This window comes from Salvelinus fontinalis, chromosome 16 (assembly GCF_029448725.1).
Source record: "Salvelinus fontinalis isolate EN_2023a chromosome 16, ASM2944872v1, whole genome shotgun sequence".
NCBI classification, from domain to species: domain Eukaryota; kingdom Metazoa; phylum Chordata; class Actinopteri; order Salmoniformes; family Salmonidae; genus Salvelinus; species Salvelinus fontinalis.
The window spans coordinates 35,198,581-35,220,824 of record NC_074680.1 but is presented as its reverse complement, the minus strand read 5'-3'; the positions used below and the strand labels follow the sequence as shown (position 1 = coordinate 35,220,824).

Sequence of the window (22,244 nt, the reverse complement as noted above, 5' to 3'; positions counted from 1 at the left end):
TTTTCAAAACACAGAAATGTGTCTTTGTAGCTTTTAATAAACTCACAAAAATATCCAGAGGGATTGGAAGCCAGGGTCAGCCACGGTGCGGTGCCCCTATTGCAGTTTAGGAGTTAGGCCTAAGTGCCTTGCTCAAGGAAACAATGGCAGGAAATGGAATCTAGGATACCTTAACGTAAACGTGATGATTAAAACCGATGTAAAACAGTTTTTTTTGTGTGAACCCACCTCTGGCTTCTTGAGGATCTGGATGCTGTACATGTGGTTCTTCATGGGGTAGATGATGATGAGGACGTCTCCAAACTCCGTAGGGATGATGCCTCTCCTGTAGTCCCGCGAGTGCTCAGACCACACAATGTGCACCTCGTCATTCCCAAGATGCCTTAGCTAGAGGGACAGAGGTGAGGGAGGAGAGGAGGTGGGAGGGGAGAGGAGGAAAGAGCGAGAGAGCAAGAGGGTGAGTGTCCATGTACAGTAGTCAATGTAGATTTTTTATTGTGTTTAAAAATTCATGTTCATGTTACTCATTCACATGGCAAAGGATGATTAAACATAGTCACACATTAAAGTAACTGCCTAATGTTTCCAGATTTCTATGAAATATGAATATAATTACTAACAATATGACTGCAATAGTTTTCTTTTCCAATTTTTTTTTATTATGCATGTTAAAAAACATATTTTCTGTGTTGGAATGGTGTTGGCGTATGCCACAACAGAATGGTGTGGGCGTGGCCATTAAAAGTATGGAAGTAGACCAGTGATTGGCCAGCTCATCCTCCTCTACACCGCTGATTGGCCAGCTCATCCTCCTCAGGGAGATGACATGTTCTATGAGGAAATAGCAAACATTTCTGAAACTGTCTATTTGAGATACAAGTTTGAGGTGGGGTTTTTGATGTGTTTTTTTCTCCAATTTATGCTTTGGCCACAAATAATCTACATGACCAAAAGTATGTGGACAGATGCTCGTTGAACACCTCATTCCAAAATCATGGGCATTAATATGGAGTTGGTCACCCCCTTTGCTGCTATAACAGCCTCCACTCTTCCGGGAAGGCTTTCCACTAGATGTTGGAACATTGCTGCAGGGACTTGCTTCCATTCAGTCACAAGCGCATTAGTGAGGTCGGGCACTGACGTTAGGCGATTAGGCCTGGCTCGCAGTCGGCATTCCAATTCACCCCAAAGGTGTTCGATGGGGTTGAGGTCAGGGCTCTGTGCAGGCCAGTCAAGTTCTTCCACACCGATCTCAGCAAACCATTTCTGTATGGACCTGACTTTGTCCATGGGCCAACTTCTCGGCTGAGCCGTTGTTGCTCCTAGACGTTTCCACTTCAAAATAACAGCACTTACAGTTGACCGGCGCAGCTCTAGCAGGGCAGAAATTTGACTGAACTGACTTGTTGGAAAAGTGGCATCCTATGACAGTGCCACGTTAAAAGCCACTGAGCTCTTCAGTAAAGCCATTCTACTGCCAATGCTTGGCTATGGAGATTGCATGGTTGTGTGCTCGATTTTATACACCTGTCAGCAACGGATGTGACTGAAATAGCTGAATCCACTCATTTGAAGGGGTGTCCTCATACTTTTGTATATATAGTGTATGTAGCCAAGTGGTAAAAGCACATAACTGTATTCATTTATAGCCACTAGATGACAGTGTCCCTTTAAGAGAACAGTAAATAATGACGAGTCAACAACTTTATTTGGATATGAGTAACAGAATATGAACTTTTAAAAAGTGAGATATTCATTGGGCAGTTACTTTAAGTGAGAGCCTTGAGCTTGGTGTCCCTGATGGAAATTCACTGTCAAAACTAAGGCTGTCTGGGGCGGATTCTCATTCTCTCAGGGCCTGTATTAAAAAAAAGAGTCTCAGAGTAGGAGTGCTGATCTAGGATCAGTTCTCCCCATCCATATAATCTGTGTCATTGTGATCTTATACCAGAACTTATACCAAAACTGATCCTATACTGATCCTATACTGATACTATACCAGAACTACTACTCTGAGACTCTTTGTGAATACACTGTCCCAGGACTTCTCCATTCATCCAGGACCATCTAACACTGTCACTGTGTCCTGTGTGGGGCAGGTAGCACCAGTTGGCTGTCTAGGACTCCTCCATCCAGGGCCATCCAGCACCGTGTCATTAACCTTGACGAGTAACAGGCGAGAGGAGCCGCCTCAGACCACAGCACTCATCCATCTTCTCACACTCACTCCATCTTTCTAATGTTCACTCCATCTTCACATGTTCACTCAATCACTCCGAGGGCCACAGAGAGCCAGGCTGTCACAGGCAGTCCCACAAAGGCCACGTCACACTGTCCTGGCCTGGGTCGTGTTCATTAGGTGCAAAACTGAAGAAAGCTTTCTCAAAACAGGAGGGACTACCTGGACTACCTTTTCCCGTTGTGTGCCCTAGTGAACATGAACCTTGCCTGTATAGAGAATTCCATTTGGTAAATCGCTCTGCGCATGCATACTCAGGCTGACTGGCTCTCGTTCAGGCAAATGAGAAATAAGTGCACTCAAGCTATCCGGAAGGCCCAAGTTAGTTACTTTGAGGAGCAGTTCTCTCTCTGCGGGTCTAAGCCCAGGAAGTTCTGGAAAATGGTTAAAGACCTGGAGAATAAACTCTCCTCATAGCTCCTCATGTCCTTTAATGTTGATGATGTGGTTGTTACTGACAAGGAGCACATGGCTGAGCTTTTTAATCACCACTTCATTAAGTCAGGATTCCTATTTGACTCAGCCATGCCTCCTTGCCCGTCCAACATTTCCTCATCTAATGCGACTATCCCCGATGCTCCTCCCTTTTTTCCCATGTCCCGCTACAAAGTTTCTCCCTGCAGGCGGTCACTGAGACCGAGGTACTAAAAGAGCTCCTTAAACTTGACCCCCAAAAGACATCTGGTTCAGACCCTTCTTTAAGGTTGCTGCCCCTATCATCGCCAAGCCTATCTCCAACCTTTTTAACATGTCTCTCCTCTCTGGGGAGGTTCCTATTGCTTGGAAGGCAGTTACAGTGCGTATTTTATTTAAAGGAGGAGATCAAACTGATCCTAACTGTTATAGGCCCATTCCTATTTTGCCGTTTATCAAAAGTGTTGGAAAAACGTATCAATAATCAATGGACTGGCTTTCTTGATGTCTATAGTATTCTCTTGGGTATGCAATCTGGTTTCCGCTCAGGTTTTGGATGTGTCACTGCAAACTTAAAGGTCCTAAATGATGTCACCATTGCCCTTGATTCTAAGCAATGTTGTGCTGCTATTCTTTTCAGTTCGCTGCAGCTAGCAACTGTAACGAGCTGCAAAAAAAAACTCAATTTCCATCTCTTCATTCAAAGACTCGATCATGGACACTTTTACTGACAGTTGTGGCTGCTTCGTGTGATATATTGTTGTCTCTAACTTCTTGCCCTTTGTGCTGTTGTCTGTGCCCAATAATATTTGTACCATGTTTTGTGCTGCTACCATGTTGTGCTGCTGCCATGTTGTGTTGCTACCATGCTGTGTTGTCATGTGATGTTGCTTTGCTAGGTTGTCGTCTTAGGCCTCTCTTTATGTAGTGTTGTGTGTTTAGTCCTATATATTTTTATCCCAGCCCCCGTGCCCGCAGGAGGCCTTTTGCCTTCTGGTAGGCCGCATTGTAAATAAGAATTTGTTCTTAACTGACTTGCCTAGTTAAGGTTAAATAAAAAAATAGCACCTCATTCTCATCCTCCGCTCTCAACCAATAGGAAACTATTATTCTTTCCTCCAAGCCAGTCACAAAAAATCTAATCCTCATCCATTGCCGAGCAGATAGTGGCTAGCTGCTGCTTGAGCCATCTTTCCTTTAACATTTCACATTAGCAGCCCTCATTCATAAATCCTTGGTCCATAAGACCCAGAGGGTGTGTACGTATTCTCAGCCTTCAACCTTCAGTACGCCTGTCACTGTCTGTTACGAGGTGGGCTGAGGGGAGATGGGGAAAACAACAAACAAATAAATATGCAGAGTGTGTGTGTTTGAGTGTGACTATGTGTGTGCGCGTGCTTCCCTATGTGTGTGTGCCTGCTGGCTGAGCTGACACGCTTTAGTGTCTGGTTAACATGGTTTAGTGTCTATCTGCAGATCGCTCTGTTGGATAGCGTCTCCTCCAGCCTCTACAAATCCAATCAGCTGCTGAGGAGTCATGGTAGGAGTTTAACCAGGGGGACAGCGACGGCCAGATCTAATTTGGCTACATTATGGCCATGTGCAGCACGGACCGCCGGGTGAGGGGGGAGCGAGTGCAACGCTCCAGGTGACGAGTCCCAAATGGCACCATGTTCTCTATATAGTGCACTACTGAGCTCTGGTCAAAGGTAGTGCACTATATAGGGAATAGGGTGTAATTTGGTATGAACAAGGGGGTTTGGGGGGGGGGGGCACAAACATCACTTAGTTGCTATACATACACACCTAAACTGGAGCAATGAGTTATGAGCAGAGTGGTGAGCGCAGATGCAGAACATGAAGACAGAAAGGCCTTTCGGTGGGCTGGAGGGCTGGATGAGTGATTTCAGACATGAGATAGGAGACGGTTATGTGAAATACGGTGGTTAGAATTGTTTTCCCATCTTACACTCATTTCAAGATGGCGCCGACAGAGATGGTCGCCTCACTTCAAATCCTTATGAAACTACGCAGTATTTTTTTTTGTATGTATTATTTCTTACATTATTTCTTTAATTACATACAGCTGTGAAGAACTATTGGATATAAGAGCGACGTCAACTTACCAACATTATGACCAGGAATACGACTTTCCCGATGCGGATCCTTTGTTCAGACCACCACCCAGGACAATGGATCTAATTCCCAAAAGCCGACCCAAGACAACGGCGCCGCAGAAGGGGCAGACAGAGCGGCCTCCTGGTCAGGCTCCGTAGACGTGCACATCGCCCACCGGTCCCGAGTATACTACTCGCCAATGTCCAGTCTCTTGACAACAAGGTAGACGAAATTCGAGCAAAGGTTGCCTTCCAGAGAGACATCAGAGATCGTAATATTCTCTGTTTCACGGAAACATGGCTCACTCGGGATATGATATCACGGGCTTCTCCATGCATCACACCAACGGAGATAAACACCTCTCTGGGAAGAGGAAGGGCGGGGGGTGTATGCTTCATGATTAACGACTCATGGTGTAATCATAACAACATACAGGAACTCAAATCCTTCTGCTCACCCGACCTAGAATTCCTCACAATCAAATGCTGGCCATATTACCTTCCAAGAGAATTTTCGTCAGTTATCGTCAAAGCTGTGTACATTCCTCCTCAAGCAGACACCAAGCGGGCCCTAAAGAAACTTCACTGGACTCTATATAAACTGGAAGCCATATATCCTGAGGCTGCATTTATTGTAGCTGGGGATTTTAACAAAGCAAATTTGAGAACAAGGCTACCTAAATTCTATCAGCATTTTGATTGCACTACGCGCGGGGGTAATACACTCGACCACTGCTACTCTAACTTCCGCGATGCATACAAAGCCCTCCCCTGCCCTCCCTTCGGCAAATCCGACCACGACGCTATCTTGCTCCTACCATCTTATAGGCAGAAACTCAAACAGGATGTACCAGTGACTGGTCTGACCAATCGGAATCCACGCTTCAAGATTGTTTTGATCACAAGGACTGGGATATGTTCCAGTCAGCCTCAGGGAATAACATCGACCTATACGCTGATTCGGTGAGTGAATTTATAAGGAAGTGCATTGGAGATGTTGTACCCACTGTGACTATTAAAACCTACCCTAACCAGAAACCGTGGATGGATGGTGGCATTTGCGCAAAACTGAAAGCGTAAACCACCGCATTTAACCATGGAAAGAGGTCTGGGAATATGGCTGAATATAAACAGTGTAGTTATTCCCGCGGCAAGGTAATCAAACAAGTGAAATGCCGGTACAAGGACAAAGTGGAGTCACAATTCAACGGCTCAGACACGACACGTATATGGCAGGGTCTACAGGAAATCCCGCTACAAAAAGAAAACCAGCCACGTCACGGACACCGGCATCACGCTTCCAGAAAAACAAAAAACCACCAGCTTTGCCCGCTTTGAGGATAATACAGTGCGACCGTCGCGGCCCGCTAACAAGAACTGTGCCCCCTTCTCCGTGGCCGACGTGAGTAAAACATTTAAACGTGTTAACCCTCGCAAGGCTGCTGACCCAGACGGCATCCCTAGCTGTGTCCTCAGAGCATGCGCAGACCAGCTGGCTGGTGTGTTTACAGACATATTCAATCGTTCCCCATCCCAGTCTGCTGTCTCCACATGCTTCAAGATGGCCACCATTGTTCCTGTACCCAAGAAGGCATAGATAACTGAACTAAATGACTACCGCCCGTAGCACTCACTTCTGTCATAGTCAAGGATCATATCACCTCACCGGCCACCCTAGACCAACTTCAGTTTGCATACCGCCTAACAGGTCCACAGACGATGCAATTACCATCACACTGCACACTGCCCTATCCCATCTGGACAAGATGAATACCTATGTAAGAATGCTGTTCATTGACTACAGCTCAGCATTCAACACCATAGTACCCTCCAAGCTAATCTTCAAGCTGGAGGCCCTGGGCCTGAACCCCGCCCTGTGCAACTGGGTCCTGGACTTTGACGGGCCGCACCCAGGTGGTGAAGTTAGGAAACAACATTTCCACCTCACTGACCCACAACACTGGAGCCCCACAAGGGTGCGTGCTCAGCAGCCTTCTGTACTCCTTGTTCATCCACGACTGCGTCACCATGCACGCCTAACAGCTCAATCATCAAGTTTGCAGACAACACAACAGTAGTGGTCTTGATCACCAACAACGACGAGACAGCATACAGGGAGGAGGTGAGGGTACTCGGAGTGTGGTGTCAGGAAAACAAACTCTTTCTCAAAAAGTCAACAAAACAAAGGAGATGATCATGGACTTCAGGAAACACCAGAGGGAGCACCCTCCTATCCACATTTAAGGGACAGCAGTGGAGAAAGTGAAAAGTTTGCGTACACATCAAGGACAAACTGATATGGTCCACCCACACAAACAGTGTGGTGAAGAAAGCGCAACAGTGCCTCTTCAACCTCAGGAAGCAGAAGAAATGTGACTTTTCACCCAAAACCCTGACTAACTTTTACAGATGCACAATTGAGAGCATCCTGTTGGGCTGTATCACAGCCTGGTACGGCAACTTCACCACCCTCAACCGCAAGGCTCTCCAGAGGGTGGCGCAGTCTGCACAATGCATCACCGGGGGCAAATTACCTGCCCTCCATGACACCTATAGCACCCGATGTCACAGGAAAGGTGCTTCTACACCTGCATTGCTTGCTGTTTGGGGTTTTAGGCTGAATTTCTGTACAGCACTTTGTAACATCAGCTGATGTAAGAAGGGCTTTATAAATACAGTGGGGAGAACAAGTATTTGATAACCTGCAAAATCGGCAGTGTTTCCTACTTACAAAGCATGTAGAGGTCTGTAATTTTTTATCATAGGTACACTTCAACTGTGAGAGACGGCTTCTAAAACAAAAATCCAGAAAATCACATTGTATGATTTTTAAGTAATTCATTTGCATTTTATTGCATGACATAAGTAATTGATCACCTACCAACCAGTAAGAATTCCAGCTCTCACAGACCTGTTAGTTTTTCTTTAAGAAGCCCTCCTGTTCTCCACTCATTACCTGTATTAACTGCACCTGTTTGAACTCGTTACCTGTATAAAAGACACCTGTCCACACACTCAAACAAACAAACTCCAACCTCTCCACAATGGCCAAGACCAGAGAGCTGTGTAATGACATCAGGGATAACATTGTAGACCTGCACAAGGCTGGGATGGGCTACAGGACAATAGGCAAGCAGCTTGGTGAGAAGGCAACAACTGTTGGCGCAATTATTAGAAAATGGAAGAAGTTCAAGATGATGGTCAATCACCCTCGGTCTGGGGCTCCATGCAAGATCTCACCTCGTGGGGCATCAATGATCATGAGGAAGGTGAGGGATTAGCCCAGAACTACACGACAGCACCTGGTCAATGACCTGAAGAGAGCTGGGACCACAGTCTCAAAGAAAACCATTAGTAACACACTACGCCGTCATGGATTAAAATCCTGCAGCGCACGCAAGGTCCCCCTGCTCAAGCCAGCGCATGTCCAGGCCTGTCTGAAGTTTGCCAATGACCATCTGGATGATCCAGAGGAGGAATGGGAGAAGGTCATGTGGTCTGATGAGACTAAAATAGAGCTTTTTGGTCTAAACTCCACTCGCCGTGTTTGGAGGAAGAAGAAGGATGAGTACAACCCCAAGAACACCATCCCAACCGTGAGGCATGGAGGTGGAAACATCATTCTTTGGGGATGCTTTTCTGCAAAGGGGACAGGACGACTGCACCGTATTGAGGGGAGGATGGATGGGGCCATGTATTGCGAGATCTTGGCCAACAACCTCCTTCCCTCAGTAAGAGCATTGAAGATGGGTTGTGGCTGGATCTTCCAGCATGACAACGACCCAAAACACACAGCCAGGGCAACTAAGGAGTGGCTCCATAAGAAGCATCTCAAGGTCCTGGAGTGGCCTAGCCAGTCTCCAGACCTGAACCCAATAGAAAATCTTTAGAGGGAGCTGAAAGTCCGTATTGCCCAGCGACAGCCCCGAAACCTGAAGGATCTGGAGAAGGTCTGTATGGAGGAGTGGGCCAAAATCCCTGCTGGAGTGTGTGCAAACCTGGTCAAGAACTACAGGAAACGTATGATCTCTGTAATTGCAAACAAAGGTTTCTGTACCAAATAATAAGTTCTGCTTTTCTGATGTATCAAATATTTATGTCATGCAATAAAATGGAAATTAATTACTTAAAAATCATACAATGTGATTTTCTGGATTTTTGTTTTAGATTCCGTCTCTCATAGTTGAAGTGTACCTATGATACAAATTACAGACCTCTACATGCTTTGTAAGTAGGAAAACCTGCAAAATCAGCAGTGTGTCAAATACTTGTTCTCCCCACTGTACATTTGATTGATCTTTTTTGCTTTCAATCAAAGACAACAACCACCCCAGCCACTGCCTGTTCACACCTACCATCCAGAAGGCGAGGTCAGTACAGGTGCATCAAAGCTGGGACCGAGAGACTGAAGAACAGATTCTATCTCAAGGCCACCAGACTGCTAACCAGCAATCACTAACCCAGAGGCTGCTGCCTACATGGAGACCCAATCACTGGCCACTTTAACAAATGGATCATGAGGCATTTAAATAATGCCACTTTAAATAATGCCACTTTAATAATGTTTACATACTTTACATTACTCATATCATACGTATACTGTATTTTATACCATCTATTGCACCTTGCCTATGCCGCTCAGCCATCGCTCATCCATATATTTATATGTACATATTCTTATTCACCCTTTAGATGTGTGTATTAGGTAGTTGTTGGGGAACTGTTAGATTATTTGTTAGATATTACTGCACTGTCGGAAACAGAAGCACAAGTATTTCGCTACACTCGCATTAACATCTGCTAACCATGTGTATGTGACAAATACAATGTGATATCTTAGAGGTTATCTGATGGATTGGATGCCTGTTAGTTCACATTATCAGCAGTGTGAGTGAGTAACCACAAGCAAGCTATCAGTGGCGTTTCAGCTCGTTATTTAACTCATCAAATCAGACTGCGATAAAAGATACCCCTCCTCTCTCAAGCCTTCTCACCCAAGCCACTGCAGAACAAGGGGAAGAAAATTAAAACTCACAGCTAATGATCCGTCTGCGTATTACTGGCCATTAGACACCACAATGTTTCTCTGGTACATTTACATTTCTATCATTTAGCAGATGCTCTTATCCAGAGCGACTTACAGTTAATGCATTCATCTTAAGATAGCTAGGTGGGTCCATAGAGATCCTGGGTGAGACAACTACATATCACAATAACCTCCTCTACTACACTAACGTTACAACGAAATGACTACTGCGGCCATTGGCCTACTAAGAAACTGTGTGTGCGTATTATTGGCCATCACACATGCTCAACCAGCCACTTCAATATTCCCCTCCTGTCTGTATGCGTTCATTAATGAGTATGTTATTAGTATTAGCAGCACCTTGGCATCCGGTCAGGGCTGTGTGTGTGTGTGTGTGTGTGTGTGTGTGTGTGTGTGTATCGCCCCTGTTGAAGACGTATGCCAGAGGAAGTGAGGGGACAGCTCTAATGATACTTCATTGTTCATTCTGCATCGCCGCGGCGATCTATAGCTACAGGCCCTCTGTTTCATCGGCCACCCCGGCCTCACAGCCAAACTCATTACAGCTAATGCCCTCTGTTCTCTAATTACATTTCTGCCTGCTGAAAAATAATACCAAGACAGACGGATATTTGTAGAAGAGGAGAAAAACAAGGGAGAGGTGATGTCTATTTTAGGTTAAGAGTGACAGAGAGAGGTAGGGTGAAAGAGAGAGAGAGAGATGCTAGCATGTTCCAAAGGAAAAGAGAGAGAGATGCTAGCATGTTCAAAAGGGAAAAAGTACAGAGGCAGAATGAGGTGAGAGAGATAAAGAAGAGATAGAAGGAGAAAGGGCTTCATGAGAGAGAGGAATAAAGGGAACCATTTAAGGTGAGAATATATTTTCTCCCTCATTGCCACTGTAGCTGGAAGGAGATGGAAGTTCCTCTCGTCTTCTGTAGCAACCCATTGCCCCTGTAGCTGGAGGGAGATGGAAGTTCCTCTCGTCTTCTATAGCAACCCATTGCCCCTGTAGCTGGAGGGAGATGGAAGTTCCTCTCGTCTTCTGTAGCAACCCATTGCCCCTGTAGCTGGAGGGAGATGGAAGTTCCTCTCGTCTTCTGTAGCAACCCATTGCCCCTGTAGCTGGAGGGAGATGGAAATTCCTCTCGTCTTCTGTAGCAACCCATTGCGCCTGTAGCTGGAGGGAGATGGAAGTTCCTCTCGTCTTCTGTAGCAACCCATTGCGCCTGTAGCTGGAGGGAGATGGAAGTTCCTCTCGTCTTCTGTAGCAACCCATTTCCCCTGTAGCTGGAGGGAGATGGAAGTTCCTCTCGTCTTCTGTAGCAACCCATTGCCCCTGTAGCTGGAGGGAGATGGAAGTTCCTCTCGTCTTCTGTAGCAACCCATTGCCCCTGTAGCTGGAGGGAGATGGAAGTTCCTCTCGTCTTCTGTAGCAACCCATTGCCCCTGTAGCTGGAGGGAGATGGAAGTTCCTCTCGTCTTCTGTAGCAACCCATTGCCCCTGTAGCTGGAGGGAGATGGAAATTCCTCTCGTGTTCTGTAGCAACCCATTGCGCCTGTAGCTGGAGGGAGATGGAAGTTCCTCTCGTCTTCTGTAGCAACCCATTGCGCCTGTAGCTGGAGGGAGATGGAAGTTCCTCTCGTCTTCTGTAGCAACCCATTTCCCCTGTAGCTGGAGGGAAATTGAAGCTCCTCTCGTCTACATTAGCAAAACATGTCATGTTTCTCTGTGGGGCTCAAGTCCACACAAAAACAGCTCTCTGCAGGTAGAAATGTGACCCATCTAAGAGAGCTCGACATATAATGGTTTAGTAGTGGACTGAACAGAAAGGTCAGTGTGTTTTTGTTCCGCATTGTATGAGTTGGGGGATACACAGAGAGAGAGAGAGAGAGAGAGAGAGAGAAAACATTGGGTCTCTCTCTGCAGGGGAGCAGTGAGAGCATCTAAAAAGGAAACACAGAATAACCCACCCCCTGCTGACTAGATGAAAGGGGGTGAGAGGGACACAGACAGACATGGCTGCGGTCCAAATACTTAAAAGACACACCCTATCCCCTCAGCCCTCAAGTATACACTTGCAGGGTGAGGGAGGAAGGAATGATTTTTAAATGGACCGCCCTTGGCCGGAAATTCACCATTTGTTCATCCCGCGATGATTGTGTTTTCAGCCTGAGGTAGCTTATGGGTGCTTTATATACGCTACAGTCAATTATGAGAATTATGTCTACTTATATTAAATATATAATTCTTAATATACGCCTAATGTACGATAGCTGGCAAATTAATTTGCTAACTAATGTTAGCCTGTCTAGCTGGAACTTCTGGAGGAGAAAAATGTTTGTCTACAATTTCCAAAAGATGACCAAACAAAAACATATTTACTTTTTACGAGACGTGTTTGTGCCGTCATGTGCATTAGTAGTACAATTTCTAACTTATTTGCATTTGTTGTTACTTACACTTGTAGGTTGACTTCTCCATTGATGTTGTTTTTAAGTTTTCGCAGACTTTTCTTAGCGGATGTACAATCGTCGTGAATTGAATTTTGGGGAGTTTCAGGCCCCGGAGTGAACATAATTATACACTGGCAAAGCCGACTAAAAACGAGGGCTGAGGGGCTTACGTTGCAAACTTCCCTTGCTTGGCTAATCATTTGGACCAGCCTCCAAGATCAAGAAGGGATTCCCGCAATGGCATAAGGCGAGGGTAAGTGGATGAGGGTTAGTCTTGTGTTTGGAACGCAGCCCGAGTGTGTGCATCTCAATAAAAGTTCATAACAGGGTTGCAGTCAGACATGATCTTTTTCACACAGACACCAACTGCCGTTCATAGAACACCATAAGACCTTTTTCGTGAGTGAGTCGTCTGAGTCGGGGGGCATCCGTGTGGAGACGTGGAACATGACCTCAACGGTGGAGGTGGCGAAGTAAGGCGTGGTCAGACCAGTGCTCTTGTTCCTCTGAAGACCTCCCATAAAGCCACAGTGACTGGTCAAGTTCACCTGGTATACAGGAATAGAGATCATCAAACTTCCATAAGATACACTAAAGCAAGAAGTGGGCCATCAAAGTGTTTTCAGTGTTCTAAATCAGGCACAGAAAAATATAAATCAATAGTAATATAACTCGACAATAACCCGCTAATGAATATAAAAAAATAAAAACAGGTAACCACGTTAAGAAAACCTCTCTCTTTCCATGACATTGACTGACCAGGTGAATCCAGGTGAAAGCTATGCTCCCTTATTGATGTCACCTGTTAAATCCACTTCAACCAGTGTAGATGAAGGGGAGGAGACAGGTGAAAGAACGATTTTAAGCCTTGAGACAATTGAGAAATGGATTGTGTACATGTGCCATTCAGAGGGTGAATGGTCAAGATTACATCATTTAAGTGCCTTTGAACAGGGTACGGTAGTACAGTGGTTGCTCAACTAAAAGTTTTGAGATTATGCTGCGGGACTTAGAAGTAATTTGTGGTTTAGTACGGTACCCTGCGTCACTGCTTCATTGCTCCAGAACAGGGCAAGGGGAGCACTGATTATGCTTACTGGAAAATACTCTTTCAAAATTAATGGAAGAGGCAAGTGGTAGGGGGAAAAGACAGCGCTGCTCTGAGACAAGCATGGGGACTGGTCTTGATAAATCAATGAGATTTCTATTTTCACTGAATCTCCGTTTGGGTATTGGTTATGCTACAATTAGGGTGTGGAAATGTTATGCTCTTAGTACTGTAGCCTACTCCCGACTGGTCACATTGTACAGCGCCATATTTTCCTAACGGAAACACTGAGGGTTTCTTTGTTCTTGGAATAGAAACATATTATTAATCAAATTAATTAAGCAACATTTCTTAAAATCAATCCCATATACTATGTTCTTACCAAAAAAGGTTTTAAATTCTCTAGTACAGCCAATATTGCAGACTGTCAAATGCTTCTCAAAGATGTTAGTGCTAGTTTGACCACCAGAGGACTAGCATTAATGGCTGACAATTAAATAACGTGCCATAGAATTCTGAGGTAGCCCGCAAGGTGGGCTCCAGTATGATGCAACTTTTACAGGAAAAAACACTGTAGGTTCATGTCAAGAACTGCAACACTGCTGGGTTTTTCACACTCAACAGTTTCCTGTGTCAAGAATGGTCCACCACCCAAAGGACATCCAGCTAACTTGACACAACTGTGGGAAACATTGGAGTCAACATGGGCCAGTGTCCCTGTGAAATGCTATCGACACCTTGTAGAGTCCATGACCCGACGAATTGAAGGGGTTGCAACTCAATATTAGGAAGGTGTTCCTAATGTTTTGTGCACTCAGCGTACAGAGATGCTGAAAGGTTGTAATGGAGAGAGAGGGGTCTGTCTTACCTCCCAGCCCAGCCCAGAGACAAAGTCCTCGTAGGCCTGACTCCCCCTGGTATTACACAGGATAGAGTGCTTGTCCTCCTGCCCCTCCGCCACGTAAAACACGGCTATTTTGTGCGTCTCTCGACTACAGGAAAAGATGTCAAATGAAAGGAAAGATAAGGAATAAGAAAAAATATATAAGAAACATAAGGAAACATTTTTGTTGTTCCCTAAAAGTAAAACAGTCTGAGGAAGAAGAACCACTAACATACCACTGTCTGGAGTCAAGGTTCTTAAGCTCTCTAAGCAGCTTCTCGTTCTTCTTCAGGAGATGGAAGTTGCCCCTATAACAAAGAACAACAAGTGTATAAGCCATTGGCATAAAGAATTGTGACATAGCCTACAGATTCTATGTAGAATCTATTTACAACACAGTGATGTCTTGGAAAATATTCTAAAGTATTCGGAAGCTTGACAGCAACAAGACACTGAGAATGGACAATAAAGTATAACTTTTATTCTATTCACAACAACATTAGCCAGGCCTGTCCTCACTCCCTACAGGCAGACAGTGATCAGGTGATTAGGTCTATACTGCACAGATATTCACTAAGTAGCCTTCAGACTTCTCCCTCCGCCTGCTGCAGACTACCTCTCCATCATTAGCAGGCCCACATGTCTAATTGGCCTCCTCTTTGTTTTTGTCACAGCATTTCCTGGAACATCAGACCAATCGAGTCAAACCACAGTCAAACAAGTGGTGGCAGGAATTCTGGGAAATAAATACAAAATCCTTATCACAGTACTTATCACAGCTAAAAACACGAATACACTGCAACTTTATAGCAAGCGATGGACAGCTCGAGATCCTGAGAAATCAATACGTTTAGATCTTAGTTACCACCCCGGTGTAACAACACGTGAGATCTGGAGCTTTAAAACCTTGCCTTATTTCCCCCAATCTGGAGTTTGAACATTAGCTGCTTATGTCTGGTCAAGTTCGAACAGAGGGGGGGACAATGACGGCTCATGTAAAAGCCACGACTACTTTTAAAAAAATGACTTTGTTTCGTGGTGTTTTTCCTCCTCCCTCTCACCATTTGAGTATGGGCCTATTTATTAGCTTGTTATAATGTAACAGTCTTAATTATTTCCATTGAAAGTGAGCCATTTCAAAGGCGGCAATCAGGAACAGCACACTCGCTCGCCCACGCACCGCGGTATGAATGCCAGGAGAGAGAGTGAGAGAGAAATAAAGAGAAAAAGAAAGCGCGAGCAGGACAATGGCTCATTAAAGGCTATCTCCTCCTGACTCCTTTCTGCTCCCCCAGTAATTGAGGAAAAATGTACTTACTACGACTGTGATGTGGTTGTGTCACCGAGCTATCTTAAGATGAAAGCACAAATGGTTAGTCTCTCTGTATAAGATCATCTGCTAAATTGCTTAAAATGTCAAATATAGTCCATCCAGGGTTTCGCAGGAATACATTTTTATAACATTTGGCCACAAAAATGCTTGATTTTGCTGTGGCAATTCGGACATTTTGCAAGGCAATATGAGATGATTTTGTAAAATCTGTCGCAAAAAAGGCGCTGAAGAGGGAAGACATTTGTTGACCTGAGGTTGAATGAACCATAATATAATGTGCAGTGATTGGTTGAAATGGCAAGCCCTCGCTTTGTGCTGTGGTGAGGGGTCAGTTCTATGCAACAAAATCGCGATGATTTGACAGTTTTTTTGTGGAAATATTGCGGTGACTGGTCAAATTTGCATGCCCTGCGATCGCAGAATTACGGAATGCTGGAGGGACTGAAAATGTAAAATGTTTGGTATATTTGACATTTTCAGTCCCTCCAGGATTCCGTAATTCTGCGTTCGCTACAGTTGCAGGGCTCTGAAAAGTCTCTGTGTTTGTGTGTCTTTGTATTCTCTCTTTGCATGATGTGAGTAGGCTAATATACTGAAGACAAATATAAAATGCAACATGCAACAATTTCAAAGATTTTACTGAGTTACAGTTCATATAAGAAAATCAGTCAACTGAAATAAATGTATTAGACCCTAATCTATGGATTTCACATGACTGGGAATACAGATATGCATATGTTGGTCACAGATACCTTAAAAAAAGTCTGTATCTGGTGTGACCACCAACTGCCTCATGCAGCGCGACACTTCTCATTCGCATAGGGCTGATCAGTCTGTTGACTGTGGCCTGTAGAATATTGTCCCACTCCTCTTCAATGGCGGTGCGAAGTTGCTGGATATTGGTGGGAACTGGAACACGCTCTGTCGTACATGTCAATCCAGAACATCCCAAACATGCTCAACTGGTGACATGTTTGGAGAGTATGCAGGCCATGGAAGAACATTTTCAGCTTCCAGGAATTGTGTCCAGATCCTTGTGACATGGGGCCATGCATTATCACGCTGAAACATGAGGTGATGGCAGTAGATGATTGGCAACACAATGGGCCTCAGGATCTCGTCACGGTATCTCTGTGCAATCAAATTGCCATTGATAAAATGCAATTGTGTTCGATGTCCGTAGCTTATGCCTGCCCATACTATAACCCCACTACCACCATGGGACACTCTGTTGACATCAGCAAACCGCTCGCCCACATGACGCCATACACGAGGTCTGAGGTTGAGGCCGGTTGGACATTCTACCAAATTCTCTAAAGCTTCCTCAAAACTTGAGACATCTGTGTCATTGTGTTGTGTGACAAAACTGCACATTTTAGAGTGGCCTTATTGTTCCCAGCACAAGGTGCATCTGTATAATGATTATGTTGTCAGGTGGATGGATTATCTTGGCAAAGGAGAAATGCTCACTAACAGGGATATAAACAAATTTGTGCACAAAATGTGAGAGTGAAGCTGTTTGTGCTTATGGAACATTTCCTGGATCTTTAATTTCAGCTCATGAAACATGGGACCAACACTTTACATGTTATGTTTATATTTTTGTTCAGTATAAATTAATGTTCTAGTCCCTCTCCCTCCATTCTACTGATAAGATGACCTCTCATATACATAAATCTGTTAAAGATATATTTTGTGAAAGAGTAACGAATGGGATAAATTAACAGAAGGGGCTATTTTTATGTCCATCATTGCTCCTGGATAGATGTATGTGTTCGCTGATAAACACAGCCATTAGTGCTCAATGTGACGCGCCATTTCCATTTAGCCCAATTAGTTCTCATCATTAAAGATCCAGCCTCCATCTCTAGTAATACAATAGATAATACTTCAAAGACATCAATGAAAAAGCCATCAGAAATAGCTGCTTCAGGAAATGGATCTATGTAAAGTAATATATGTGAAGTGTGGTGATAATGAGGTGGATGAGATGACCATGTGAATAAGTGAGCGAGAGAGAAAGAGATGCGGACAGACAAGCTACTCTAATCTGACTATACTAAATCTCAGTGACGGGCTGAGAGACAAACAAGGCTGGCAGTAGCAGTGACACATGGTGCATTTTTTCACACCCATCTGAATATAGCACAGCACCTAGAACATTTTGAAGTTCCATCAACACATACCCATTTTCTAAAGAGTCTACTGGATCTCTCCAAATGTGCCAGTTCTGTAAACAATAGGCTACCTGCAGAATAAAGTTATTTTGCCATAACAACTTTGAATCAACTATAGACTATGATGTTGGTCATGTTCAGTAGGGCACACCGTAATAAAGCATTTCCAAACTGAAAAAGGGCGTTTCAAATTGAACTAGTTTGGGTAATACAGTGCCTTCAGAAAATATTCAACCCCCTCTACTTTTTCCACATTTTGTTGTTTTACAGCCTGAATCTAAAATTGATTCAATGTAGATTTTGTGTCACTGGCCTACACACAATACCCCATAATGTCAAAGTAGAATTATGTTTTTGCTCACTGTGTGCAATAATAGTGTTATACATGATTTTTAAAAAATCCCTAACTCATCTCTGTACCCCACACATACAATTATCTGTAAGGTCCCTCAGTCGAGCAGTGAATTTCAAACACAGATTCAACCACAAAGACCAGGTTTTCCAATGCCTCGCAAAAAGGGGTACATATTGGTAGATGGATAACATTCTTAAAAAGCAGACATTGAATATCACTTTGAGCAGAGTGAAGTTATTAATGACATTTTGGATGGTGTATCAATACACCCAGTGACTACAAAGATACAGTGCATTCGGAAAGAATTCAGACCCCTTGCTTTTTTCCACAGTTACAGCCTTATTCTAAAATTGATAAAAATGCTTTTTTCCCCCTCATCAATCTACACACAATACCACGTAATGACAAAGCATTATAAAAAAATATTTATATTTACATAAGTATTCAGACCCTTTACTCAGTACTTTGTTGAAGCACCTTAAGCAGCGATTATAGCCTTGAGTCTTCTTGGGTATGACGCTACAAGCTTGGCACACCTGTATTTGGGGAGTTTCTCCCATTCTTCTCTGCAGATCCTCTCAAGCTCTGTCAGGCTGGATGGGGAGCGTCGCTGCACAGCCATTTTCAGGTCTCTCCAAAGATGTTTGGGATCTGGCTGGGCCACTCTGGCTGGGACATTCAAAGATTTGTCCCGAAGCCACTCCTGCATTGTTTTGGCTATATGCTAAGGGTCGTTGTCCTGTTGGAAGGTGAACCTTCGCCCCAGTCTGAGGTCCAAAGAACTCTGGAGCAGGTTTTCATCAAGGATCTCTCTGTACTTTGCTCTGTTCATTTTCCCTCGATCCTGACTAGTCTCCCAGTCCCTGCCGCTGAAAAAACATCCCAACAGCATGATGCTGCCAACACCATGCTTCACCGTAGGGATGGTGCCAGGTTTCCTCCAGAGGTGACGCCCTAGACGTGGATCTTGGTCACCTCCCTGAGCAATCTCCCCCGATTGCTCAGTTTGGCCGGGCGGCCAGCTCTAGGAAGAGTCTTGGTGGTTCCAAACTTCTTCCATTTCCAAATCATGTCCAATCAATTTAATATATATTTTTTTATATCTGAGAATTAACCATTGATATCAGGCCACACCCGGCCATGATTACAGACACCTGTGTGTGTCCTTTGACACGATATAAACTAGTCACCCCGCAGTGTTTGTCATTATACCCTGATTAAGACAGCTTGTCTGTCGAAACGTTGGTTATTAGGTTATTCATTTATTGCATCGGAGCTCCTAGAGTGTGCGGCTCTCGTTAATTTTTGAAGTGTTCCACTCCACTAGCCAGCACCTCGCCTAAATAGGTGTGCGTTTCTTTTGCCTCTAGATCAATCAATTTAATATACCACAGGTGGACTCCAATCAAGTTGTAGAAACATCAAGGATGATCAATAGAAACAGGATGGACCTGAGCTTAATTTCGAGTCTCATAGCAGAGGGTCTGAATACTTTTGTAAATAATGTATTTCTGTTTTTATTTAAAATATTTTTGTAAAGATTTCTAAAACCTGTTTTTGCATAGTCATTATGGGGTATTGTGTGTAGATAGATTTTTATTTATTTAATCCATTTTAGAATAAGGCTGTAATGTATCAAAATGTGGAAAAAGGGAAAGGGTCTGAATACTTTCCAAATGCACTGTATACAGGCGTCCTTCCTAACTCAGTTGCCGGAGAGGAAGGAAACCGCTCAGGGATTTCACCATGAGGCAATTGTAACTTTAAAACAGTTACAGAGTTTAATGGCTGTGATAGGAGAAAACTGAGGATGGATCAACAACATTGTAGTTACTCTACAATACTAACCTAAATGACAGAGTGAAAGGAAGGAAGCCTGTACAGAATATATATATTCCAAAACATGCATCCTGTTTGCATTAAGGCACTAAAGTAAAACTGCAAAAAATGTCCTGAATACAAAGCTTTATGTTCTGGGCAAATCTAATAAAACACATCACGGAGTACCACTCTTAATATTTCCAAGCATTGTGGTGGCTGCATCATGTTATGGGTATGCTCTGCTCGTCATCGGCAAGGACCAAGGAGTTTTTTAAGGATAAAAATAAACAGAATAGAGCTAAGCACAGGCAAAATCCTAGGAAGAAAACCTGGTTTAGTCTGCTTTCCAACAGACACTGGGAGACAGAATCACCTTCCAGCAGAACAATAACCTAAAATGCAAGGCCAAATATACACTGGAGTTGCTTATCAATGTTCCTGAGTGGCCTAGTTACAGTATTGAATTAAAAATCATCTTGAAAATATATGGCAATGATCGACAACCAACTTGACAGAACTTGAAGAATTTTGAAAACAATAAATGGGCAAATGTTGCACAATCCAGGGGTGGACAGCTCTTAAACTTACCCAGAAAGACTCACAGCTGTAATCGCTGCAAAAGTTGATTCGGACTTGTATTGACTCAGTGGTGTGAATACTTACAGTATGTAAATGAGATATTTCTGTATTTAATTTTCAATAAATTTGCAAACATTTCTAAAAACATGTTTTCACTAAGGCATTATGAGGTATTGTGTTTAGATGGGTGAGAATAACATATATTTAATCCATTTTGAAGTCAGGCTGTAACGCAACAAAATATGGAATAAGTCAAGAGGTATGAATACTTTCTGAAGGCACTGCACCTCCCAGTTTCAAAAGGTTTTCTCCTGTTGTGTGCCCCACTGAACAGGACCCTGGTTTGTGGTGTGGTGTGTCTCTCTCACCTCTTCTCCCAGGAGTTCATGCCCAGGATGTTGAGTAGCAGCCTGCAGTAGTAGAAGGCTGACTGGGGCCTCTGAGGCCCTGGCTCCCCTTGCTCCACGGCCCTCATGTTCAGCCCATTCCCCCTGTGCACCGCAAAGTCCTTCTCCTCTGCACACTGCTTCAGGATGGCGTTGATCACGTCGTTCTCCTGCTTCTCCGACACGCAGACAGGGGGTGGGGCGGGGATGTTAAGGGGGCCTCCGGCACGCTGAAGGCACTCGGGGCTGGAGTAACCCAGGTACTGCAGCATCTCATCTAGAACATCTTCTTCTCGCAGGGAGTTCCAGGACGGGACCGCCTCGCGACACACACGCTTAGCTTGCGGGGCCATGAGCACCAACACACCTTCCACTTCCTCCTCTTCTTCCTCTCCTTCCTCCTCCACAGAATCCCCCTGCTCCTCCTCTCCCAGCACCAACACCACCACCTCCTCCTCTTCCTCCAGTGCTGCCCCCTCTTGCCTCTCCTCTTCTTCCTTCTCTATAGGGCCTCCAACCCAGTTCTTCTCTTTCTCCCCCTCTGTAGTCCTTCTCTCTGTTGGTGTGTTACTGTAGAGGTGCAGGGGCTGATTGGGAACACCACAGTGAGGTGGCCCGTACAGCACAGCCGAATCCCACGAGTGTTTTCCGGAGATGTCTCGGACGATAACCCTCACACAGGCACTGGTGGTGGTGAGGCCTGCAGACATTCCTCCACCAGGCACACCGTCCTCAGCACGGACCTGCAGACAGGATAGGAGGGTGGTGCCGTTCAGGACAAAGAACTGTAGGTTGGGCCCATCGAAGAGCTCTGGGGCCAGGTCAGGGCTATCGCTGTAGGGGTTGTCCATGTTCTCACACACCTGGCTGGTCAGGGTAGCAGGGCCTCCAGACATGGGGTAGTGCCCAAGGTGATTGACCAGGTGGGTGATGACTGTCCTGGCCGCGATGGAGATCAGACCGTGCTGGATACGGCTCCGCACTACAGGGGGAGAGGAAGAGGTAAATAATAAGGAGATATTAAGAGCTCTAAAACAAGAACAAGGGGATATAATGGACACTTTAATGTTGACATTGCAGCATTTCTCAAGACCAGTTCTAATAAACAGGAGAAAAGAGAGAAAAAGCCAGCCAGCCAGTCAGTAGATAACATGTGGGTATCAGCTCAACCCAGTGGGACCAGGTATTTCTAGTGTTACCCTCCAACAGAGGGTAAAGGGATGAAGGAATCTAGCCAATCAAAAGTAAAATGCTAGATACCAGTAACAACAATGCCAGACACCAGTAACAACAATGCCAGACACCAGTAACAACAACGCCAGACACCAGTTACAACAACGCCAGACACCAGTTACAACAACGCCAGACACCAGTAACAACAACGCCAGACACCAGTAACAACAACGCCA

The 22,244-nt window shown here is 44.6% G+C and overlaps 1 protein-coding gene across 1 annotated transcript in view; it reads right to left on the bottom strand.

The window, feature by feature from the left end:
• Window positions 1-22,244, bottom strand: part of LOC129813074 (ral GTPase-activating protein subunit alpha-1-like) — a 130,432-nt gene that overhangs the window by 33,206 nt on the left and 74,982 nt on the right. The window contains exons 35-39 of the mRNA XM_055865231.1: window positions 20,818-21,817; window positions 14,421-14,492; window positions 14,170-14,293; window positions 12,646-12,801; window positions 229-387 (exon numbers count right to left, since the gene is read on the bottom strand). Coding sequence (XP_055721206.1) covers window positions 229-387; window positions 12,646-12,801; window positions 14,170-14,293; window positions 14,421-14,492; window positions 20,818-21,817 — 1,511 coding nt within the window. The remainder of the gene's footprint in view (window positions 1-228; window positions 388-12,645; window positions 12,802-14,169; window positions 14,294-14,420; window positions 14,493-20,817; window positions 21,818-22,244) is intronic.